The sequence below is a fragment of the Coccidioides immitis genome (genome assembly GCF_000149335.2).
Source record: "Coccidioides immitis RS genomic scaffold supercont3.1, whole genome shotgun sequence".
NCBI lineage: Eukaryota > Fungi > Ascomycota > Eurotiomycetes > Onygenales > Onygenaceae > Coccidioides > Coccidioides immitis.
In genome coordinates, this window is record NW_004504310.1 from 811,019 (window position 1) to 833,553 (window position 22,535).

The following is a 22,535-nucleotide window of genomic DNA, read 5'->3' on the forward strand; positions in this document are numbered from 1 at the left end:
CCTTTTCAAATCATCCTGCTGTTTGCACTGTTTTAGCACTTAACTATATACTTAACTAATCACGGGGGGAAACAACTGAATTCCCGGCACTAGTACCGATCCGGCACTGCGGGGAGAGCTTCATCGCGGCGACGAGACAGCGCGCGAGTGGAGAGGGGAGAGAGAAAAAAAAAAAAAGGAGAGAGACAGAGAGAGAGAGATAGAGAGTGTGTGTGTTAGGAAGATTGAGAGATAATCTCGCATCCCGGCATGCGTCTTGCAACGTGAACTCTTCCCTGAAACACAGACTGTCGGATCGCCCCAGCTGCCTCGGCGCTGGCCCTTGTCTGCGATGTGAACAGCCTATGGAGAACGCTGAACCGACTGTCGCCCGCTCTGTATCATGGCTGCGCAGCGGCCTCTAGGGTGAGATTCCCCTTGGACTGCCAATCCGCTGAGAGACAAAATGTGAACAGAGTTGGAGTTGGGGGAAGAAACGGAACAGAACGGGGGAACTATCATGCTGACTTCTCCGCAGGCCAAAGCCATCGGATTCTTCCTCCTTCGGGATCCCTCCCACGGGCCCGCCGCCACCCCCTTCGAATCCACCAAAACCGGCAAAGGGCCCTAGCACACGGAGAGCGTTGAGCTGCCTGCCGTGTCGGCGCCATAAACTCAAATGTGACCGCCAGGTTCCGTGCCACTCGTGCACCCGTTACCGCAGAGAGGACCTCTGTCGCAAGCATCCTGCCCCATCCTCCCTCCTCGAGGGGGTCCGCGGCGGCCCAAAGGCGCCCACCAATGCGATCGCCGCCGTCTCGGACGCCTCCTCCTCTTCCCCTTCCTCCTCTGCCCAGGACGCCACTCCTTACTCCAATCCAACGTCCAAACCCGGTACAGCTTCCGTCGTCCGGCCCGAGACAACCATCAATCCTCCTCCCTCGACCACCATCAGGGCTGCAGGCACAACTGCTTCACTGCCTCTCGGAAACACTCTGTCTCTGAGGACGTCAACAAGCCAAAACAGCGATGTCGTTCTGAGGGTCGCCGGCACTTCGACTGCCCCCCGTACCCTTCCCATCCTTCTTTCGGCCGTTCAGGGCCTTAATTCCCAGGCTGAAGTGGCTTCGTTTTGGAAATCGGAGCTCACTGCCTCTTTACCCAGCAAGTACCAGTGTGACTTGCTAACCATGTATTACCTCGAGCATATCAATTGGGTCTTTCATTTCCTTCACTCCCCCTCTTTCCAAGATGAATACGCCGCATTCTGGAACACCAAAGTTCAGGACATAAATCTGATATGGTTGTCCTTCCTATACTCCATCATATCCTGTAGCGCAATCTTTTTGCCCCTTGACGCTGCCCAGAACGCCGGGTTTCCAGGAAGAAGCCTCCGGAACAAATCCCATGAATGGTATTCAGCCTCCCGCCAGGCTCTCCATGCTGGCGGCTTTGAAGCTCGACCTACTGTTACTCAGCTCTTGACGTTTCTGATCACCCAGCTCTATTGGTTAGCCACAAAAAATGTCGAAGCATTGAATTCGTTGAGTGACCCCCCCCCCTCTTTTTTTTTGTCATGCCAGAATGTATTGTCCGCCTTTGCTGACAACCTTTCTAGCCATCTCGGCCAAGCTGTGAGGAATGCCCAGGCACTAGGTCTCGACAGGGATGTTCCCGGTAAAAACTATATCGACACAGAGCTAAGACGGCGTATTTGGTGGGAACTCTTCAACTGCGACATGTATGTGGGGTGAAAAAGAAACAAGAAAAAAGAAATTAAAAAAAATACAATAAAATTCTAAAGGCACACAGCCTTGGCTAGCCGTTCTGATTTTACTAACAATCTGCATAGCTTCCAATCAATGTGCCTCGGCAGGGCTCCCCTGATAAGTACCAGCCCTTCCAAAGTTCCCTTCCCGGCCCACTGCAATGATGACGACATCACCGAGACCTCGATCAAGCCCAGACCGATGGAAGAGCCGACTGACACCACCGCAAACATCCTTCGTGCCGAAGCCTTCATGATATTTGAAAAACTGTACAACACCGACGTCGATCTCCTCAGCTCCTATGAATATGTCAAATCCGTTGATGATGAAATCGCAGACCTCGTTTCCAAATTTCCTTGGTACTTCCAGATCGGGCCAAACCGAGAGTGTGCTATTCTAGGCGATCATCTCGAATTCATCACCTGGCAGCATCATATGATCAACAGCTGTATATGCATGCAACGTATCCGCATGAATAGACCCTTCATCCACACCCGAACGGGAAATTCCTGGGAAGTTTGTGTCAAGGCTGCCAATGACGTCCTCGCCGTGTATAGCAACCTCCGCAACCGCAACGTGGACGAATTCCGCAAATCCCAAAAGTTTCTCATCCAAGGATACCAGACTTTCTCAGCTGCAGTATCTCTAGCGGGGTTCTTGCTCGTAGAACGGGCGTTTCCCGCAGATAATATTCGGAAAGACATTGAGATGATAATTGCGGATCTCGCATACACCGACGCCAATATATCAATTGCGGTGGATGGAAGGAAGGTCCTTATCAAAATGCTGGAAATGCATGATCGCCGTGGCCTCCGTGAACCCCTGGATCCTGAGACTGTGATTTCTGAGATCGCCACGGTATTTGGAGGCGAACAGTCCACAAGAAAGTACCTAAAACGATGTGATATCGGATACGTCCTCAACGACGAGCCGGCAACAACAGGTCCGACTGCGGCGGCGGTGCCGGTCTCCACAACGAGGCCTGTCGACCAGACTGTCAGTGACCACGCTATCGCCGCAACCCACCCACAGGCAAGCATGGCCCACATGATATCGATGGGCACGCTTCCTGAGTACAGAGATCCATATTACAATATGCCCGAAACGATCCAATTTACGTTCGATGATAATTATATGAACTGGGACGTCATGCTGCAGCACATGTCGTATTATCAACAGTAACGGCCTGCACATGATTCTTGTTCTGTTCGGCCTTGTTGACCCTTACATACCATATCGTCGTGGTGTATTACAGATGGCTAGTTGGATGCGTACTTCATTCATCCTCTTGGAATAGAAGTCGGCTTCTCCTTGAATATTTTGGAAACAGATCTATACGATTATGCCCTTCTCTAGAGTCGGGGGAACGACCTTTACACAGTCTCCTTTTCCCGGTCCATCCAATCCAAAATCCCGTCAGCTTTGGGCGTCGATCATTTGGATCCTCAACGTGCCCGAATCGAACTCAAATTGCCAACGGCATATCTAACCGCCATCCGCGCTTTTGACCACCGTCCATTGGCTCTTACATATCGCCTATCCCCGATCGATCCAAACCGGTTAAATTCGCTTCTTGGGCTAGTCTTTCGGAGATGAAATAGCCCGTATATCCAGACATGTGTCTGGGCGAGCGCCAATCCTTCGCGGCGTCAAGAGAAATCACCTTATACCATTCGAGAATAGCAAAAGGCCCTAGTGGATCAGCCCGGCGCCCTCCGTGCCTTCATCTCTTCGATCCATTTCCGGCTCTTCGGCACAGGCACGACATTTATCTTCACCAAGCCATCCACAATCTCCACCTTTCCTCCACTTCCACTCAACACTTCCAACAGACTCATCTTCTTCCCAACGCGAATCAAACCGCCGGTCACCGTCTCCATGAAGCAATCCACACTGTCCACGCCATATTCCGCCTTTTCATCCCATGGTAAGGGAAATATATACTCCAGGTGGTCACGCACGCACTGCGTCTCCTCGAAATTTTTAATGAAATCACTCTGCGCGTGCATGGGATACAGTAGCACACAGGGCACCACCAGCGTACTTTTCGGTGACAGCGGGTCAGGCGAGAGATGCATGTTCGCGTCGTCTAGGTCTGGCGGCTGTTTGGTTTCGCGGACTTTGATGTTCCTGGCGCGTAGGGCTGTAGCCAGGGTAACTTTAACACGCTTTTCACGCTCTGCCTCAGCACGCTTCTTAGCGGCGAGAGCGTCGAGGGCAGCTTTCCGAGCGGAGATTTGCTCTGCGGTATGGAGAAGGGATTTGTTTGTGGGATCAAGGGCGAGGCCACGGTTTGCGGCGTCTTGGGCTTCTAGTATTTTGTCGAGGGTGAGAAGGGCGCGGGCGGAGCGGTAGTAGGCCTTAATGTTTTCAGGGTTAATTTTGAGTGCTGCGGCGCAATCGAGGATGCAGGACCGGTAGTTTTCTATATATATTTGGCCCGGTCAGTAATTTTCTATTTAAGAGCGAATAGGGACAGAGGAAGAGAGGTTGGGGACAAAAATGGATAAAAAAGGTTTCTTTTTCGTCCCATCTAAACCTGTAAACACAGCACATTAAAAAAAAAAAAAAGGCACAAGAAAACACAGAGCACTCACTCATCTCCAAATTACACAACGCCCTATTGACCAACACCTTCTCCTCCGTTTCCGTCATCCTTCTCCGGTCTCCGTCCACATCCTCACTGACATCCCACTTCCCCTCCCCTTTATCCCTCACCGTCGCCAACGCCTTCCCATAGAACTCCCGCGCATCACTCCACTTCTTCTCCCTCGCCAGCTCATTGCCCGTCTCGCGGAATCCCTCGGCAACCTGCAGCTGCGTGCCCTCATTCTGCAGCGCGCGAATCGCCTCGATGAACGTGTTCTCCTCCCCCGCGCTGTCCTGGAGCGCCTGCTCGACGTCCGTCATGAACAGCGGGGTCTGGTTCATCATGGAGAGGATCTCGTCGGCGGTGTGGGATTTCACGGAGGCCATTGCTGGAGGGAGGGCGGGAGCGGTGGATGTGGTTGGGTCATCGTTGGGTGCGATGGGCTTGATGCCGAAGGGGGTCTCGGGAATGGTGGTGGAGCTGGATGCGGGTTTGGGGTCATTGAGGGAGAGTGATTCGTTGAAGTCGTCGGGGAGCTCTTCGATGCGCGCCATGGCTGCGACTGTGCTGGTTTCTCCCCTCCTTTTAGCTGGCTGAATGGAAGGTGAAGGTGAAAGGATGGCGGGGGTGTTTTCTTTCTTTTTGATGCTTTTCTTTTTCCCCGCGCTGTCTCGGGAAAGGGTTGTATGGAGGCAAACACAGCAAACATCCACGCCATCAAACACGTTCGGATTAAGCTTATTTCGCGAGCCGCAAGCACAAAAGTCTATAGAGCAGCTGTCCTAGGCGCGCATTGTCCGATTCACAATGGCATGGAGCTGGCCATGTGGACTTTCAATCTATTTAAGGGTCCTCTTTGCGACAGAACAAAGGACTCCAACAAAGCATTGTTCAACAGGGCAGTGTTTTACACGGCAGCACTTCCCGTTAATTACAGCACCATAGGGAGCATCCTTAGTTTCACTGAGGGAGGACAAGGCCATTTCCTGAGCAGAGCTTGGACAGGCTTCATCTATGTATTTCACGATCATCGTGGGGCTACTTCTTTATCCTGCCGGAGCTCATAAGGCCTGGTCCCAACCGCAGTCGGCATACCATGGACTGCAACGACACTTTTAAAGCCGAAAAGTAAACCACCTTGATCTTTCTTCCTTTTTTTTCCCCATGCGTATTCCGCTCTATTAAATCAAAACGGAAACCTCAAATCACTCTCCAATCTCCTATATCATGGCCAACAACGCCACTGAAGGTTCCGACCTTGGAGACACTCAACAAAGTCCTCAGACACGCGGCGCGCTCTCCCTGACCGGCATAGAAAACGTTTCATCCAGTGAAAAATCCGCCCGCATCGCCGCCTTGGTCAGTGACATCTACGCTTCCATCATCTTCATATCCAGGCATGTCAAGGCCGGTACGCTGTCCAACCACCACTGCAAGCCCCTATACGAGCTAGTCAGCAACATTTTGATCGTTGAAAGGAAAGAGAAGCGCAAATTATTGCGGGAGCTGAGAAGGCAGGATTCTAGGATAGAACGGACAGCGAGACGCCACCAGAGGGATATCAAGAAACTGTTGGAGCTGGCGAAAAGTGGGATCGTGCATTTGCGCCGCAAGGCGGAGAGATTGCAGATGGAGTTGGATGAATTGAAGGGGAAGAGGAAGGTCAGCCTCGGACATATCGAGAAAAATCTATCTACAAAGCTTAACCTTGGGAACAAGCTGGACACGGCGGACGAGACTGTAGGACAAGAAATCCATGCAGAGGGCAAGGAGGCCAATCCGTCTTGCAGAAATGAGTTAAAGGTGGATGGCACTGGGAAAAAAATCCCTGCTTGACAAAATCGCTGGTTCTTTAAGGGTATGGTGAGAATGATATCAATTTACACTCACCTAAAAAAAAAAAAAAAAAGCCTCCCATCTAGTCAATAAAATGCGATATCCTAAGAATCGCTACAATTAGAAGTTTAATCGCTTCCAATATTTTCTTCCTTTCTCCCATTCGTGCTGCTGCTCTGGGAGCATGGATTCTGCAACATGTCAGCAGGCGACCAGCTTCATATTTCATGCTCTGAAAGAAAGGCCCGATGAGTGCCGTGGTCCCGAGTATTATTATCGCAACTAAAATTGATATTCCACTGGCATTAGCGCCGTGGACGCAAAACCCGGTTAACCTGCCATGCATGCGATCATCTTCAGGGGAGGCCTCTGTTGTTTAATGAAACGGGATTTGACTGCGTGGAGCAGGCTTGATACCCTGTATTTTCAAAGGGGTTTAGTTTATCGCGATATGGGCCAGAGTCGAGACCACGCTCTTCAAGTGGTGAGTCGACTAAACCGAGGCATTGTGATCGAAATACGGAGTTTATCCATTTCTTGCTGCTGATGGCATGAATCGTTGGTCCCTGGCTCCAAAACAGTTGCTCATCCAGCCTCATGCCTGCCGCTGCCCCATGTCTGTCCTGTTAACAAGATATGAGAACAAACAACACCTTACAGAGTACACTACGAATAAACAACAAAAAAGCGATATTTTTTGTCGTCGACAAAAAATTTCGCCTGCGACAAATCGTGATTCGGCCGCAAAAATTGCCGCCGGTTTGACTAGCCTGTATTACATAACCAAGCTGGCAAGGGAGACGATTCCGGCGGCAACTCGCTGTTGAGGTAAGATTTGATTTGGCTGAACCGGAGCGAAAAATCATCGTCGAAAATTCTCCGTAGAGGCCTTGAGGACCCGGCGGGTGGTAGCGGATGAGCCTCGGCCCAAGAGAGAGTTTGGAGCCTCCCGGTGTTTGCCAGCAAAAGTGACGACAGTGGATCTCAATTTTCGTGAGGAAGCGCTTCTTGCAGGCACATCATGTGAAATTTGCCATCCAGTTGCAGAATAACACGGAACGGACATCTTTTGCTGTATTAATATTCCCTTTCCTTGTGCTTTGCTGTTGTATAGGAAATTTTCTAGGGATAGGATTATCAGCACCGATCAACAGATATCAACTCCTTTCAACGTCTGATTTCTGAGAACAACTTGTTCAAACATGAGTAAACCAGGCGACTTCAACGCCGTCCGCAAGGACATTATCGCACAGATGAAACAGCCAGGTTATGACGATGGCAGTGCTGGTCCAGTTTTCGTCCGCCTCGCATGGTAAGGCTCTCATCTCCAGTTCTCCAGTTTTCTGGGAAGCCAGCATGTGCTTACTGGTTTTTTGTAAATATTTTTTTTTGAAGGCACTCCGCTGGCACATACGACAAGCAGACCGACACCGGCGGTTCCAATGGCGCAGGCATGAGATACGAGAAAGAAGGTGGCGACCCAGCCAACGCAGGCCTCCAATTCGGACGGGCATTCCTCGAACCCGTCAAGAAAAAACACCCATGGATCACATATTCAGACCTCTGGACGCTCGCAGGCGTCACGGCGATCAAGGAAATGGACGGACCCGAGGTCCAATGGCAGCCCGGACGAACCGACTTTGTAGATGACTCCAAGGTACCGCCGCGCGGACGCCTACCCGACGCGACGCAAGGAAGCGATCATCTTCGCCACATCTTCTACCGAATGGGCTTCAACGATCAGGAGATCGTGGCTCTCTCCGGAGCACACAACCTAGGCCGCACGCATGCCGACCGCAGCGGCTTCGAGGGGCCGTGGGTGAACAACCCCATCCGCTTCTCGAACCAATATTTCAGACTCCTCAAGAACCTGGAATGGAAGCCAACGACGTTGCCCAGCGGTGTCAAGCAGTTTACCTATGTGGACCCTGATATTCCCGAGGACGAGAAGGAGGAGCCTCTGATGATGCTTCCAACCGACATGTGCCTGCTCTCCGACCCGGAGTTTTCGAAGTGGGTGGACCGATATGCCGACGACAAGGAGCTGTTCTATGAACACTTCGCCCAGGCGTTTGCCAAGCTGTTGGAGCTGGGTATCAAGCGAGATGCCAGTGGGAAGATCATCAATACAGATAACGAGAAGGGAGGATACATCTCTGCGCCAAAGAAGAGCGACACCCCCACAGGACCGCCGAGAAGCTCGAAAAAGGGCGCTGCGAGCCAAGTCAGGGCTCGTCTTTGAGCTGTTTTGTGTTGAGTTTCGTTGTAAAGTGCTGCCGGTGGCTGCTGTTTTGTTGAATCCGGACTTTGTTTGGAGAGAGATATCCACCTTTCTTTAATATTTGTGTATAATAATAGAACTAGAATGGGCCAGGAATAGATAAAATCAAGCCGACTCTCGGTCTGCAGCTTGCGTTCAGTTTGTCTTTGCTGGCGGAGAGAGGAGAAAAGAAGAGAAACATAGGAAAGAAGAGAGAGAGAGAGAGAGAGAGGGAGAGAGAGAGGCAGAGAGGAAGTGAGAAGATGTTGACGATGGAGCTGGTTTTAGCCAAAGTGCGGAGAATGCGGGGTAACCACTACGGACTACTGTAGTTAGACAGCCAGCACGGAGGATCATCGCCCGCCCAGCTCACCGGCAACTGTTTGCAATGCGGATTATTAGAATTCTAGCACATATTCTATGTTTGCCAGCTATGTGCAAGCCAAAGGAGCGTGTCAAATAATAGTACAAATCCCCTGAAGTTTGATTTGCGGATCCACAACACATTCTCTCACATTTAGCCAGTTAGTTGGCTGCATCCCCCCCTGGAACCCCAATTGGAGGAGCCAGCAGACAAAAGAAGCAAATACCACGCAAAATGAATTCCAACATAAGGGATCTATACAATGAGCAAAGGGAAAAATTTTCAAAGGAAACAAAAGCAAACGGCACCTGAAACTTCCCCAATCAAGGAGCATCTCGCCTACTTCTTCTAAATGGCCATCACTGCCTTAGCTTCTTCATCGACTGCTGACCATCTTCTGGACATTCTTCTCTCTTCCGCTTCTCGCCAGAAGTGCCACCGCCATCATTCCCAATCATAGGTGCATCAGACGGCTGCATCGTCTCGCTATAATACCCTGTCGACGTGCCTTGTTGACCCTGTGCCTGCCCAGCCATTCCAATATCCGCTCCTCCCAGCTGTGGTTCGTGGTGCCCGACAAAGTCCTGCAACATATGTCCCAGAACGTTTGAACCCGTGTTCACGACAGACATCCCCGCAGTTGGCGCGGTTTCTATGGCGGACACAGTCGCGGGTGCTGTCGCCCCTGGAACGGGATTGGGTAGTTCGACGCTTGCGCCGTCGAAATCAAACGCCCATGCTTCAGGATCATCGATCTCCCCGGCACCTGCTGGTGGGTGATTTACTAAAGGCGAAGTGGACAAGCCGGTGGGCCCAATCTGCAGTTGCTGCTGAGATTGGGCCGGTTCAAAAGGTGACTGCAAAGGCGGGTTAACCTCCGGGTTCAGTTGTGTTGTCGTTCGCGGATCCGGAGCCCTTAACGCACTGAGGTTGTCAAAAAAGCCGCATGATACATGCTGGTTACTGTTATCCTGTCCTTGCAGGAACTCCTCGAGATTCGACGCCCAGGAGTCCTCTGAAATTCGGCTCCTGGTTGGCAGAGCATTTTGACGGCCGTCCATCGTCATATCAAAGCCTATATCTGATGCTGCTCCTACCATCCCTTGTGGCACTCCCTCCGTGGTCGTTGCTGCAGAGGGGCCTACGGTTCTAGGATTTTGTAACATGGGATCAGTGCGGATTTCCATCCCACCTAATGGCACCAATGGCAGACCTGTGGATGGAGGTAGCTCTGGGATGCTGAATTCAGGCCCGAACCCCATGCTAAAATCGATTTCTGGGAGGCTGGGGCAGCAAGGGACGGGCGGTTCCCCACCACTACTCATGATTCCTGGAGTCAGATTTGGCTGTTGTGGATTCTGCATGAGGGTCACATTTTCTTGACTTATATATTTGCCACGTTGTGCTGGCACCAAACCTGAAGTATTAGATGGGAAACCAGGGCCGCCGGTCCTACTGCCTGGCTGTACTTGTGGCGTCATTCGGGCAACCCGCTGGCCATGCCCGGACACTTGGGGTTGAGGCTGGGTTTGTCGGGCGGCCGAGGCGATACGCTGAGGGTAGGCCGCTGGATGATAGAACGACAGAGCTCGCTCACCCGATGCTCCAGTTGAGAGAGGAGACTGCAACTGTTGCAGACGTGGGCGATTTGATGGAGATTGATCATAAAACCCACTTCTCGATACTCTCCCCCCCGTCACTCTTCTCTCCTGCCCTGTTCCTTGCGTGTTATGACTCTGTACTCGCTTTAGCGCATGCTCATGCGGTTTCCATCCCCGGTGATGCTGTAAAATAAGTCGGCCCCGACTCGCAGTATCTCCCATGCCCTGCACGGCACCACGAGCAGCATGCAAAACTTCCGGCTCTGGGTTCACCACTTTCTCATAGAATATCACCGGCGGAGTGCCACCAACCCACCAGGTATGCGGTACGCGTTGAGACCCACTTGCGCGTAATCCTCCGATAATTGCACCGGAAAGCTGGGTCCCGTCATACACCCGAATGTTCCCAGTCTCTGCTTCACCGCGCTCGTGATCATTCCAGTACACACGGAAATGGTATTCGCGGCCGACAAGAACGCAATATATTCCTCCAAGCCAACGATACGTTGCTTGCTGCTGCGAACCATTACCATCTATATAATTAAAGGTCATGTTCCGTAAACTATGGGACTGCAGTAGCGTTCGTTGATCGGGTCGGACGGCTAGCCGCCAGGGAAGCTCATTGAATCGTCTCTCGATGCGGTTAGCTCCCATGGTTCCACACTGGGGACACTGGAAGCGCTGCTGGCACTGAAAAGTTCGTGTAAGCAAGTCAGCAAGCTCAACACCCGTCGTGTCATTCTCATGAAAGTCAGGGGCTAAGAGGGTCACAGTCTGAACCACACTGCTCGTCGTTGCTTGTTGACAGGGGCACGGATGAAGTTGCTCTGTGTACCGAGTGTGAAATTGTTTGAAGGACTCCGTACAGGCACCCCACACATTTGCAGGTATTATGGAAAGGCCCTTGTCGCTAAACCAATTGAGAAGGATCCCTCTGAACTCTTCGCGTCGACTAACGCTGTCGGCATCAGAAAGGACGTCCCAGTTAACGTTCAAAGCATTGAGGAACGCATTTTCTAGGCCAGAGAGATGACTGGTCCAATTTATATCGCTTTCACGGTCCGCAACGGTCGATCCAGCATCAAGAAGCCTTCCGACAACAATTGCGCAGTCTACTGCAGTTGTATCTTGGCTTGAAACGGGTCCTCGACCACGGTAAGGATACCAACATCCGTTGGGGTCAAACCTCAATCCGGCCATATCCCCTACAACAACTGCACGAGCATGTGAGACGGTGGAATAGGACCTAGAGGTACTTAAAGTGAGATGAGCTCCGGTACTTGCAACGAGACTTCGCGCTGGGCGCGTAACGGGAAGTGAGTCAGGATGCCGCTGGAGCTGCCTATACGCAAAGCCAATAATTGCCCGTTCTATAACTTCGATCACTTCATGTGCCATTGGTGTTGATAAAACCGATACTGGTTCTCTCATCGACCGCCATGACGCAGCCGACATTGTCTGATTTCGGCTTGGACTCGACTGCGCTATGCTCGGTACTGGTTGATGAGGTTGGTTAGCGCTTTGACTTGGGGTCATAAAGGTATGAGCTAAGGGTTGCGGCGTTGTATATGTTTGGGGATAGAACTGTCTGAGGTTAGCCGGTTCAAACCCCTGATTTTGGTCAGAAATAGGGGCTGGAATAAACTGCATTTGTCGCGATGGCGGTATATTGGAGCCCCCGTGGGCAAGAACAGGATAATTGGGTGCCCGCATTGGTACGAATTGGTTGGGCATGTGTACCAGGGGTCCCGATGGTATACTGGGCAGCATTCCCATTTGAGGCTGATGTTGTGTGGGCAGTGGCGGAAGGTATATTGAGGCTCCTGGGAGCCCATTTGGATAATTTCGGCTGATTTGCAACGCATTATAGCTTCTGCGCAAAAGCCGGGGCCCGGCGTCGCAATTTCGAGATATAAAGTCATGCCAACTTGGACGAAGGTTTGGTGCTTGGTTGAATATAATTCTTTTTAGGACCTGCAGTAATCTCTCTTTCGTCCGACGTTCACCTATAACAACGTGGAAGCCCCATGTATGGTGCTTAACCAATTTCTTAAAGGTATCGAGATCGAGCGCCCTATTTCTCAGGTGAGTCTTGTCCGGGATATCATAAAGCTCCCACTCCTCCGGGGGGCATTGTAAGCGGTTGTAATCGAAATCCGGATAATTCTCGTTAACCTCAGAGGGCGGATCATCCGACGACATATTCCAAACCCTGCCTCCCTCCAAAAGTTGCCCGGACTCCAGATCGGAAGAAAATGGAGCGTTAGCACGGCGCCGAAACCACAATGCAAAATACTAATGCAAACTTCGATAATTTTGCATTCAAAGGTGCGAAAATGTTCCTCTGAGTAAGCCCAGTCCGGAGGGGCGAGGAGGATCGTGAAATACTTCAAGAAATACTTATTTCAAGGGTATTGTTTTGTGGGATGCTTCAACAATGGACGATAGACGACAATGTCAGGATATAAAGACTAAAATACTATGCAAAGATGTCAAGGTAGCACAGAAACAAAGGCAAGTGTCTAGAAGAAGACACTGAGTGAGGCCCATTGCATCAATATTGAAATTTATGGGCATTGTTCGAAGCCACTTCCAAACAGTTCGGCAGAAAAGGGCCGTCAGCTTTTGTTGGGCCAAAGCCCACACAGTGCGGAAGAAAGATATGTCCCATGGGGAACAGAGCCATTGATATTCCTATCAACCTTCAACTTGCCAATGCTTGACTCTCCGGCGAGGCCCTTTGATAGGTAATGGTGCCTGAACCGCATCATGGCAATGCACAGTCAAGTCAACTGTTAGAGAAGTTACATGTTAGCGTGGCAGCATATCGCCCTCAGCTAGGGATGGACAGATGAGCATGAGAAGAGGATGGTTGTTAAGGGGTTTATAAGTCTGGTGGAAGGTTTTAACTCCCTGCCCAACTCCAAGGCGTCGTTAACTAACTAGCTTAAGATTCGAGCCTAACCACAAAGGGTCTAGGCTGGTGATTCGGCTGTTCTCACCAAAACGCAGAAACAATCGCGGCGGAAAAGATGTCATGGGACCCAGACGTGCTGAATTCAACCCTCATAATATCAGAATATCTCGCTAGATATTATATGCTTTAAAATGTCACTAGCAGATATACTAAACAGTGGCAATGGAAATCATTTTGCTACCTAACAAATAGCATGAGTTTTGCCTGTCTTCCCCTGAAGCGAGTGGTCTTCATCCTGGTACTGAGGATGATTATGCGTCGCACTGCCAGAATTAGTGACATGACGGCGAATGTGCCTGAAAAAAGATTTGCAGCAGTTAGTTTCTAGCGAATGGATGTTGCGCAAAATCTTATAGGAGCCGGAGGAGCCGGAGGAGCCAGCGAGACATACTGTTGGAACTTTTCTAACGTTCTCTTATCCATGTCGCTTAATTGCTGCAGCGCAAGTTTGATATCATTCACTAGGTTATCGCAACGGCTCTTACTGAAGTCTTCGCGGACAACAATTCTCATGAGCTTCAGCTTCTCACTGTGTGGTGCCATGGTGTATGCCGGGACGACCCAGCCGCGTTCACGCAGTTGATGGGCAAGGGCGAACTCGTCGTACATGACATTCTCGTCATCCGGATTGAGTCGGAACGCGACGAGCGGCAAGCCGTGGCCTTTACCGTCACTCATGATGATGAAGCCTAGCTGTCTCAATGCGCTTGCTAGGTAATCGGCTGTGCGCGTAAGGTTGACCATGATAGAGCGGTAACCGCGTTTTCCGAGGCGGATCATTTGATAATACTGGCCGATAACCTGTGATGCTCCTTTGGAGAAATTAAGAGTGAAGCTTGCCTGGTTAGCTCCGAGGTAATTGATGTTAAACACCAATTCTTTGGGCAGGTATTCTGGCGATCGCCAGACAACCCAACCTACGCCGGGATACACCTAGAACGTCGACATGTCAACACTTGTCTCACTCTCGAATCGCAGAGCCCTAGAGACTAACCAGTCCATATTTATGCCCAGAAACGTTGATGGAAACGACCTTTTCCAGCCTGAAATCCCATTCGAGGTTGGGGTTAACGAAAGGTGCTACGAACCCTCCGCTGGCAGCATCGACATGGATCGGACAGTCGATACCCTTCTCGATCATGATATCATTGAGAGCTTTGATGTCCTCGTACTGACCGGTATATGTGGTGCCAAGGATAGCGCAGATACCAATGGTGTTCTCGTCCACCATGCTAATAGCCTCCTCTGGATCAATAACGTATCTCTCACTGGTGCAGTACACGAATTTCTCCTCGACATCAAAGTACCTAGCTGCCTTTTCCCAGCAAACTTGAACGGCACTGCTCATGATGATGTTGGGACGCGAGTAATCTTTGCCTTCTGCCTTGCGTTTATTTTGCCATCGCTTTTTCATAGCCAGGGTGCCGAGCATAATGGCCTCAGAAGAGCCGACGCATGAGGTTCCCATTGCATGGTCAGATTCATCTGATGCCGGAGCATTGAAAAGACGGGCAATCATATTGACGCAGCGGTTCTGTATCTCTGCAGACTGTGGATATTCCTCATAGTCGATAAAGTTTTTGCTGAAAGACTCTGCCATAAGCCTTTCTGCCTCTTCCTCCTACATTTTTGTTATTTCTCACCACACGTCAGTTGCAATTCATGATGTTGACCTTTTTTTTTTTTGTCCCCCTCCGGGGACAAGATGCTATCGGTTGCTTACCATGTAAGTCGTAACAAAGCTGGCCAAGCTACAGTCCGGCTTATGTGTTAGCTTAATGTGTTTCTATGCCCCTGAGGAAGCCATAATAACTTCTTTCCTCGACTGGGGACAGGAGGAAAGAAGACAAATCTCACTTCAACATCGGATTCCCATCCAGACTCAATTCATCCTTGATCATCCGATAGGCAACTTCCCGGGGCATTTCCTTCTCGGGCATCTCATGGGTGGGCAGGTCCTCGGCGGCAAAGCGCGAGCCGTAGACGCTAGAAAAGAAGTCATGTTCCTGGGGCTCCTCAAGCGGGATCGTATCTACCCGCTTCACCATGCGTAGTGGGAGCACCTCGGAGTTTTTGCGGACAGCTGCGAGATGGACCATTGTTGCGTGGGTGTCTTGGCACTATTCCAATTCAAGAGAACAATAACTATGATGAATATGGCTTTTATGCAGCTATGGAATGTTATCCTTCTTATGGCGATATAAGAACATGGAGAGAAAAAACAAAAAAAAAAAAAAAAAAAAAAAAGGATAGAAAGTGTAGCAAGAGAGGGGCAAGGGATGTTCCCTTTTATGCTGGTGATGAGGGGCTGTCAACAGGCCAGTGAGCAGCAAGTGGAGGAGGATGTGTTTCTTGTGCGAGTGTTGGACACGAATGGGAATGTGGAGAGCTGGAGCGTTCCATTGACCAGCCTGGATGGTTGCTTAACCTGTTTAGCCTGTCACTACTCACCGTCAAGCAATAACAAGCATTGACGGATTGCAGGGATCAACGAGTTCACAGCTGAATGGTTAGTAAGTCGGGCGGGGAACTGGGACACTTACGAGTTGGAGGCAGCCCCTCACAATGCTTCACACACCAATCAATAGGCAAAAGCGACAACCCTAAGATTGAAATTCACAATCCCCTGCAAAGCTAGACTGATGATATCCATTTTGCCACCTCAGTAAGTTGACCCTGGGACTTGGGGCAGTTATACGTATATCCACAGCTGGATTTCTTGCAACAATATACAGGGGGTGGCCTTGTAAGCCTTCAAGTGACTGGGCTGCGGGACACCACCCATGGTTTCCAGGCCGCAGGCAAGTAGCGAGATACGATCCGAGGAGATACCAAATACCCGCTGGACACCCAGGCCCCATCACGTCCAATAATTTACTTCGATTGCTGTAATTTGTAGCATAGCGAAACTCTGTACTGTAAGGGGATCGTGGTTCGTTTCGTCTATATACAAAGCGCCTTCGACTTCCCGAGTGAATACGTAGTACACTATCGACGAGTCGCCACCCAGAACTGCGCCCAATATGCATTTTTTGATAGTGTATCTTTGTTGAACCCATACGGTGCCTCCATTTGACGAACTTTTCTACCTGGCAGGCTAATATCCCCACATTGCGGATCCGTGTCTTGAAGGTCAAATCCAACTGCCTCAGAGATGTCGATAATTTCATCCAAAGATAGCTGAATAACTGGAGAGGAGCCGTAAAGCAGAGGCCCGAGGTTTATCCATACCCCACCTTGACGTATAGTGTAAGTTATATTGTCCAGTCCGACATCTGGGATATCAAATGAAGCGGTAAAAGCTCACCTGGCTTGAGTAGCTGGTGGATGGTTTCAATATACGTAACAATGTTGCGCGCCGTATCGATGAAGAACAGAGTTACCACGGCATCAAAGCGGCCTTGATCGCTAGGTTTCTTGAAAGCCGTTGTAAAATCCCCTTCAACGAGAACGACGGAATGAGGGTCGACAGGCACAACAGGAAATGTAATGGGCCGGTGAAGCTCTGCCGTTGTTGGCTGGTGTGACCACCAGTCGATGTAAGGGTAGATAGTAGACGAGTTAGCCAAAGAACCTCCTGGAGACGTAATGTAGCGGTACGCAACATTCATGTACATCGACCATTCGTTAGCAGTAACTTCAAAGCCTATCAAAAAAGCAGTCAGCAGACCACAGAAATAGATCCATCACAGATTGAAGGTGTACAGGACAAACTTGCCTTGCAAATCAGCAATGTCATGCGCCAAACGCCCAAGCCCGGAGCCTGGCAAAAGGACTCGAACAGGGTTGGCGCGGTCCCGCTTGGGGTATAGCTTCTCAAGGGTGTTTAGGATGTGAGGGAAGGTACTGATCCGTTCATGCTCGCCCTCTGGCGCCCAATCACGGATATAATGCTTCAAGGCCTGCGAGACGCTCACACGCTCGGCAGACTGCCCACTCGACTCCACGTCATGGACGAACTTTTGAAGCTCGGAGAATTCAACACCATAGAACTCGAGAGCGTGGTCGACAATTTTCTGGGCTATTACATCATTCTTTTTTATGAGTCGTTCCGTCTGTCGAATCTTTTCGTCGTACTTAACGGTGAGTTCAATCAGCTAATCAACGCTCTGTCAGCGGAACCCTTCCAGCGACCATTAAGCAAAGTGATGCTCTGCACTGTTATAGAAAACTTTGAAAACCACAAAATCGGGTCAGCGTTGGCTAAGTGTGCAGCATATCATACCCGTTTCTGATTGTCGGGTAGACTCTTGTATCTGGTACTGATAGTATTCAAGTCATTCATGGCAATTGTTGCATATCGATAAAATCCATGAAGGGCGGCCAGCAGCCGACGTCGAGGGTGATATTGGCTTAGCTCGCCATTCGGCCGACGTAATCGCTGGAGGAGAAATTGCTTCTCTTCCTGATGTCGATCGACAGTGCCGGGAGGAGCAGAAGAGACCACGGTCTAAGAAAAAAAATCAAAATAAAAATATGCACCAGTATGTTATAGATCTGTCAAAACGTCTCTGGATAAAAGTGTGCACCATCCCGGGGTAAAAGGGCGTTTCTCTGGCCCTATGGACCTCAGCATAAACTTGGATATCTGGAAAAGTACGTTCTGGCGTATATTTGGCTTCTTACATACCTCGACGACAATTTTTGAAATCTCAATTTCTTCACCCGCCAAAAACCCGAAGATACTTTTCCTGTCGGGGAGTATCAGCGCCAGCAAAAGAGTTGCAGTGATAGCTCCGATGTGAAACCAGTATCGTGTGGAAATCATCGTGGAGGTCAACAGGTATCTCAATGCAGCTGCTTAGGGATATATAGTATCCATAGGGAAATGAACCAAAATGACATCCAAGCACGTCCTTTTAAGGTCCTCCTCCTGGCCGCTAACATCGGACCAAAAAGTGGTTCAGCCTTGAGCCTAGGGGGACCTTGGTAGCAGCCATGAAGGTGCAAGCACCGAGATCTGGCGATGCGTTGATATAGAGCATTCCTGGCTAGCGTGCCTGAGCTCCGAATAGAACTGTGGGATGCAACGACGGATGACAGCTGACTGCGATCTATCCGGTTGACGGATTAACTTCAATAACTATTGAAGCAGGAAGCCTTTCAAATCATGACATCCGGATACATTCATGGTTCCCCGAGGTCGGGGACGGTCGCGATGGAAGTCGACCTCACATTGAGAACAAAACGCGGGATGACATTCTAGCCAGTTGGATGGATGCTTTCGGATCCGAGGCTTGGCTCCAAGCTATCTCGTATTGCTCGCCTTGTTCTCCGCTATTTAACTCGGGGCCAAGAGTTATCGTTAACTTTATTATTGGGGCGTTGTAGGAATCTTCTCCCGCCTGGGACAAAACCATCGCCGCTATTTAGCTAGCCAGCGTGTAACTCGCTCTTGTAATTACCGGTGATCTGCTCCATGACCCATTAAATCTTAAGGGTGCTGGGTTGCCGCGCCGTAACATAGCAGTAATTAATTACACTTACTCACGGCACCTAAAACAGCGGTTCTTCCTTTTCTCGCGCTGCTGGCAGCTCCTGGGTTTCAGCACTACGACACGACGCAGGTCAATTTGAGTCAATCAAAAGTGCAGCTGTTTTTGTTATGGTTATGTACGGAGTACACTTTTTGAATTGGCAGCAGAAAAGGTAAAAGCAAGAAAGTCAAAAACGCAGACTTTGGTCACATCAAAGAGGAGAGGTATTGTGCACTTTCAAGTACAAATTAATGATTCGAAATGTCCATCCACAGGGGGGGAAAGAAGGGAGATGCGAAAATTCAACGGAAATGCTATCATGAAGCCAACACTGCCGGTTGATTCGCCGTCGCATTTTCGGCAGCTGTTGTCGTCGTCCCCGTTTGCTGTCCTCCGACTTGTCCTCCTCCTTCCACGTTCCCGCCGCTACCTCCGCCGGCAGCACCTGTGTCCCCAACGCCCGATTGCTTTGTCGAGGCTCTCCGCAAAATTTTATTGAAGAATCCACGATCTTCTTCCATCTTCGAATCTCGCCGCTCTGGACGACCTGGCTCAGCTTTGCGAGATTCCTTCTGTTCTCCCAGCTGTTGCTTGACCGCTTCTCTCTGGCGTCTCTTCTCCTCCTTCTGCCGGTCCTTTTCTTCTCTTTGGCGCTTCTTCTCAAGGGCTTTGGCATCCTTCTCGGCTCGTCTACGGGCCCAACGGCTTTGTTTATGTGCTTCCTCTCCTTCGTGTGGTGGTGGCACAGCTTCAACTGGTTCTTCAGCTCCAGGCGCCATTCCTGCCACGCGCTCTTGAACGGGGGCCTGTGGCCGTTCCTCAACTGGTTGCCCCGGAGTCTCAGCACGGAACTGTTCCGGGATCTCTTCTCGATCGGATTCCTTCCGCGGTGGTTGCCCTACTCCAGCCACCAAACCCGCCTCTTTGTCTCCTTCGCGGAACCGTTTTGATTCTTCGGTGCGCTCTGCCTCTCGGGCAGGTTCTCTTCTTCCGGGCACAGCACCAGGACGTTCCTCCCCACGAAACTGCTCGGGTAGCTGGCCAGGTTTCTCTTCACCGGAGGCTTCTGGGATACGTCCGCTTGTCCTTCGTTTCTGGCGCTGGGCCAATTCGGCCTCGGCCTCGGCCTGTAACACCGCGCATTCATATGCAAGTATCACTCTAGGTTCCTCTTTCTCCTTCGCCTCTTTCTGCTCCGTCGTCAGTGCTTCCGGCCGTGATTTATGTGCTTCCACGACGGCCCGCTCTGCCTCAGCCTGTTGAGCTGCAAGCAAGTACACTGGTATCATGCTCGCTGGCTGCGGCTGCTGGCGTCCTACTCCTTCTGCTCCTCTTGCGCTTCCTACCCCTACTCCTCCTTCTCCGCCTTCTCTTCCTCCTACCTGGACAGGCGCAGCAGCTTGTTCTTCCGTAGACACGTACGGAATTTCCGTGGCGTTTCCGATTACCAATGTCTCACTGCGCCGCGGCGAAGGAGCTCGCGCCAGGGCAGGACGCTCTGCTTCTGCGGTGGCGATAACAGCTGGAGTTGACATGCTGGCTGGAAGGTCCCATTCTTCCTCCTCGTCTACCCCTGGGTTGGCGGGTAGAGCAGACGACAAACCGCCACTTTCGATGATTTCATCGTCTTCCCACGCAGCCCTATCATACTTTTCATCGACACCACCCGTGGTTCCCACCTTCTCGTATTCACCAAAGCGCTCTTCTTGAACCGCTTCTGCTGCGGGAGGCGGCTGTTGCCCCATCGCCCTCTTTGACACCTTCTCCTTTGTACAGTATGCGGATGCTGCAGCGGCCACCGCAGCACCTTGTTCATCGTGGACTCCAAGCGATCGACCTCGAGACGAGCGCAAAGACGGAAACGCTCTCTGCTGGTTGTTCGGCCCCGAGGCTTGTGTTGGGCCAGATACTGAAACGGACCTCGGCCTCGCTGGCTCAGCCTCCGTGGTTGGCTGTGTCTCTAAATAATCGGTTACTACATATCCTCAAAAGGGGTGTCTTCGCGGATATAAAGGCCAATCGTACCCTCAGCGGAAGTTGTCCCATTGACTTGAGTTGTTCCTACGGCCATTGTTTCGGGGTGAGCCTCGTCGGAAACTTGACGTTCAGGACCGGCCAACCCTCCAGGAATCTGCTCTTCAGTCAATGTCGGCCTCCGTTCGCGAGCACTTGCATCATGGGTCTCAGCAGCAGTTCTTCCAGATCGACTAGTTGAAAAGTGTGACCCGGGTCCCGTCATCAGACCTTTTGGCCTGTGCTTAGAGGTTCGATCATGGCCGCCCCCTTGGTCCTTCTTGTGGCTAGACAGATTCGCGTCTCAGCGACTCGATGGCTATGGGGGAAATAATCAGCATTTCACTTACCCCAGTGATTTAAGCCTGCGCATATTTTTGACGAAAGTCAAGCTTTTGTTTGCTCAGCGAGCAGCGCCAAGGTATCTTGCGAACCCCCACTCTCTCGCGACTGTGGGGGGAAAAAGAATCGAGCGTCTTACGTTGGCTATTATGGCGTATGCGGGGAATTATAAGAGGGAGCGTGGCCCAGCTTGGTTGGCCCGGTGTTTCTCTTAAGATGGCGATTCCATCTCCATCGGGCAAAACTATGGAACGGTGAAGTCATGCATTTCCATGTTTTTTGGGGGGCTACATGGACCATTGAGTGTTGGTAGGGAGCACATGGCTGGGAGCCAAAGTCAATCGGTGGATATTTCCATGGGAACAAGCTCACCTTTTTCGTGAGTGAGTTCAAGAGCTGTCATGTCAGCCGGGAAGCCGTTGACCAGCTTTACGCTCGAGCAGCGCTGGCGGATTATGTAATATTCTGCTTATTAATCGTCGTGGGTTTGTGGAAGTTGGTTTGTAAAAGCTTCCATTGAAGGAGGATGGCGGGATTGACTGACTGCTGGCATTGCAACTACAACTTCTGACGCTCAAAAGCTATCCATTGCGACCACGACGGCAATTGCTTGAGGGCTGTCGATACGGAATCGCGAACAGAAAAGCCCACCATGGGTTGCTGATCGGATGGATTCTTGCATACGGAGCAGAGCAAGGAGAGAAAAAAGGGACAGACAGAAAGACAGAAATGCTCTATATTTGCTAAAGTCGAGATCTGAAGGGATAACCATCCAAAATCATTGTGTGCGGAAGTAAGCGCCAATCCAAAATTCCAACTTATCCCCGACGTCGCTCTTGGCGCGGGTCGAGACAGGGGCCAGGGGGCAAACACGATGTCAAGACCAGCCCCAGAAAAACACACTCTGTGCCTTATCACCTCCAGTTGCCTATCCCTAAACATTGACCAGCCATGTCTGGTCCGTTATGGCATTGAGACGGATAACAAGGATGGGTTTCGGCTACTTTGCTTTTACCAAGCCGGAAGGTCGAGCGATGATAAAGGCACCTGGTGCCCAAGGGTGAAGTTAGCCCCCCCCCTTCCCCCGGGGATGTCGTGAGCGTCACCTCCTTGCATAATGCTGGAGAATCATTTGGCAGCAGGATGTTTCTTTTCGGTTGGTTCAGGGGCACCGGACTTCTGTGCAGCCTTGATGGCACTGGCATGCAGTTGTTCTAGTTCGGCTGCGAGAGGATCATCGTGGTGTTCGAAAGTCATGGACTCGGCATGTCCTGCTCTTGTTAGCTTCTGACTGTGAGAATAACGGTGTTTTCACACGGAACACCCG

General features: G+C 50.8%; 8 protein-coding genes across 8 annotated transcripts; 3 read left to right on the forward strand and 5 right to left on the reverse strand.

Moving 5' to 3' along the window:
* Positions 1-7: 7 nt before the first annotated feature.
* Positions 8-3,557, forward strand: CIMG_02826 (transcription factor). Its single transcript, XM_001249054.2, has 4 exons — positions 8-405; positions 518-1,522; positions 1,598-1,720; positions 1,832-3,557. Exons 1-4 carry the CDS (start codon positions 383-385, stop codon positions 2,928-2,930), a joined length of 2,250 nt encoding a protein of 749 aa, XP_001249055.2. The 5' UTR covers positions 8-382; the 3' UTR covers positions 2,931-3,557.
* CIMG_02825 (tetratricopeptide repeat domain-containing protein) lies at positions 2,955-4,975 on the reverse strand. Its single transcript, XM_001249053.2, has 2 exons — positions 4,346-4,975; positions 2,955-4,173 (listed from the first exon to the last, which is right to left on the reverse strand). Exons 1-2 carry the CDS (start codon positions 4,890-4,892, stop codon positions 3,449-3,451), a joined length of 1,272 nt encoding a protein of 423 aa, XP_001249054.1. The 5' UTR covers positions 4,893-4,975; the 3' UTR covers positions 2,955-3,448.
* A 590-nt stretch (positions 4,976-5,565) lies between these two features.
* On the forward strand, positions 5,566-6,174 carry CIMG_02824 (uncharacterized protein; the record flags this gene model as incomplete). Its single annotated transcript, XM_001249052.1, has 1 exon — positions 5,566-6,174. One exon carries the CDS (start codon positions 5,566-5,568, stop codon positions 6,172-6,174), a length of 609 nt encoding a protein of 202 aa, XP_001249053.1.
* A 1,024-nt stretch (positions 6,175-7,198) lies between these two features.
* On the forward strand, positions 7,199-8,628 carry CIMG_02823 (cytochrome c peroxidase). Its single transcript, XM_001249051.2, has 2 exons — positions 7,199-7,486; positions 7,570-8,628. Exons 1-2 carry the CDS (start codon positions 7,377-7,379, stop codon positions 8,414-8,416), a joined length of 957 nt encoding a protein of 318 aa, XP_001249052.1. The 5' UTR covers positions 7,199-7,376; the 3' UTR covers positions 8,417-8,628.
* A 267-nt stretch (positions 8,629-8,895) lies between these two features.
* CIMG_02822 (uncharacterized protein) lies at positions 8,896-12,946 on the reverse strand. The gene has a single exon (XM_001249050.2). It carries the CDS (start codon positions 12,599-12,601, stop codon positions 9,158-9,160), a length of 3,444 nt encoding a protein of 1,147 aa, XP_001249051.1. The 5' UTR covers positions 12,602-12,946; the 3' UTR covers positions 8,896-9,157.
* Positions 12,947-13,542: 596 nt separating this feature from the next.
* On the reverse strand, positions 13,543-15,566 carry CIMG_02821 (glutamate decarboxylase). Its single transcript, XM_001249049.2, has 5 exons — positions 15,234-15,566; positions 15,100-15,127; positions 14,371-14,997; positions 13,768-14,309; positions 13,543-13,672 (listed from the first exon to the last, which is right to left on the reverse strand). The coding sequence occupies exons 1-5, from the start codon at positions 15,473-15,475 to the stop codon at positions 13,558-13,560; spliced, it is 1,554 nt and encodes a 517-aa protein (XP_001249050.1). The 5' UTR covers positions 15,476-15,566; the 3' UTR covers positions 13,543-13,557.
* Positions 15,567-16,364: 798 nt separating this feature from the next.
* On the reverse strand, positions 16,365-18,144 carry CIMG_02820 (uncharacterized protein; the record flags this gene model as incomplete). Its single annotated transcript, XM_001249048.2, has 5 exons — positions 16,365-16,612; positions 16,684-17,022; positions 17,095-17,473; positions 17,602-17,826; positions 18,007-18,144. The coding sequence occupies 5 exons, from the start codon at positions 18,142-18,144 to the stop codon at positions 16,365-16,367; spliced, it is 1,329 nt and encodes a 442-aa protein (XP_001249049.2).
* Positions 18,145-18,951: 807 nt separating this feature from the next.
* CIMG_02819 (uncharacterized protein) lies at positions 18,952-21,334 on the reverse strand. The gene is made up of 3 exons (XM_001249047.2): positions 21,217-21,334; positions 20,879-21,153; positions 18,952-20,813 (listed from the first exon to the last, which is right to left on the reverse strand). Exons 1-3 carry the CDS (start codon positions 21,237-21,239, stop codon positions 19,171-19,173), a joined length of 1,941 nt encoding a protein of 646 aa, XP_001249048.1. The 5' UTR covers positions 21,240-21,334; the 3' UTR covers positions 18,952-19,170.
* Positions 21,335-22,535: the final 1,201 nt, after the last annotated feature.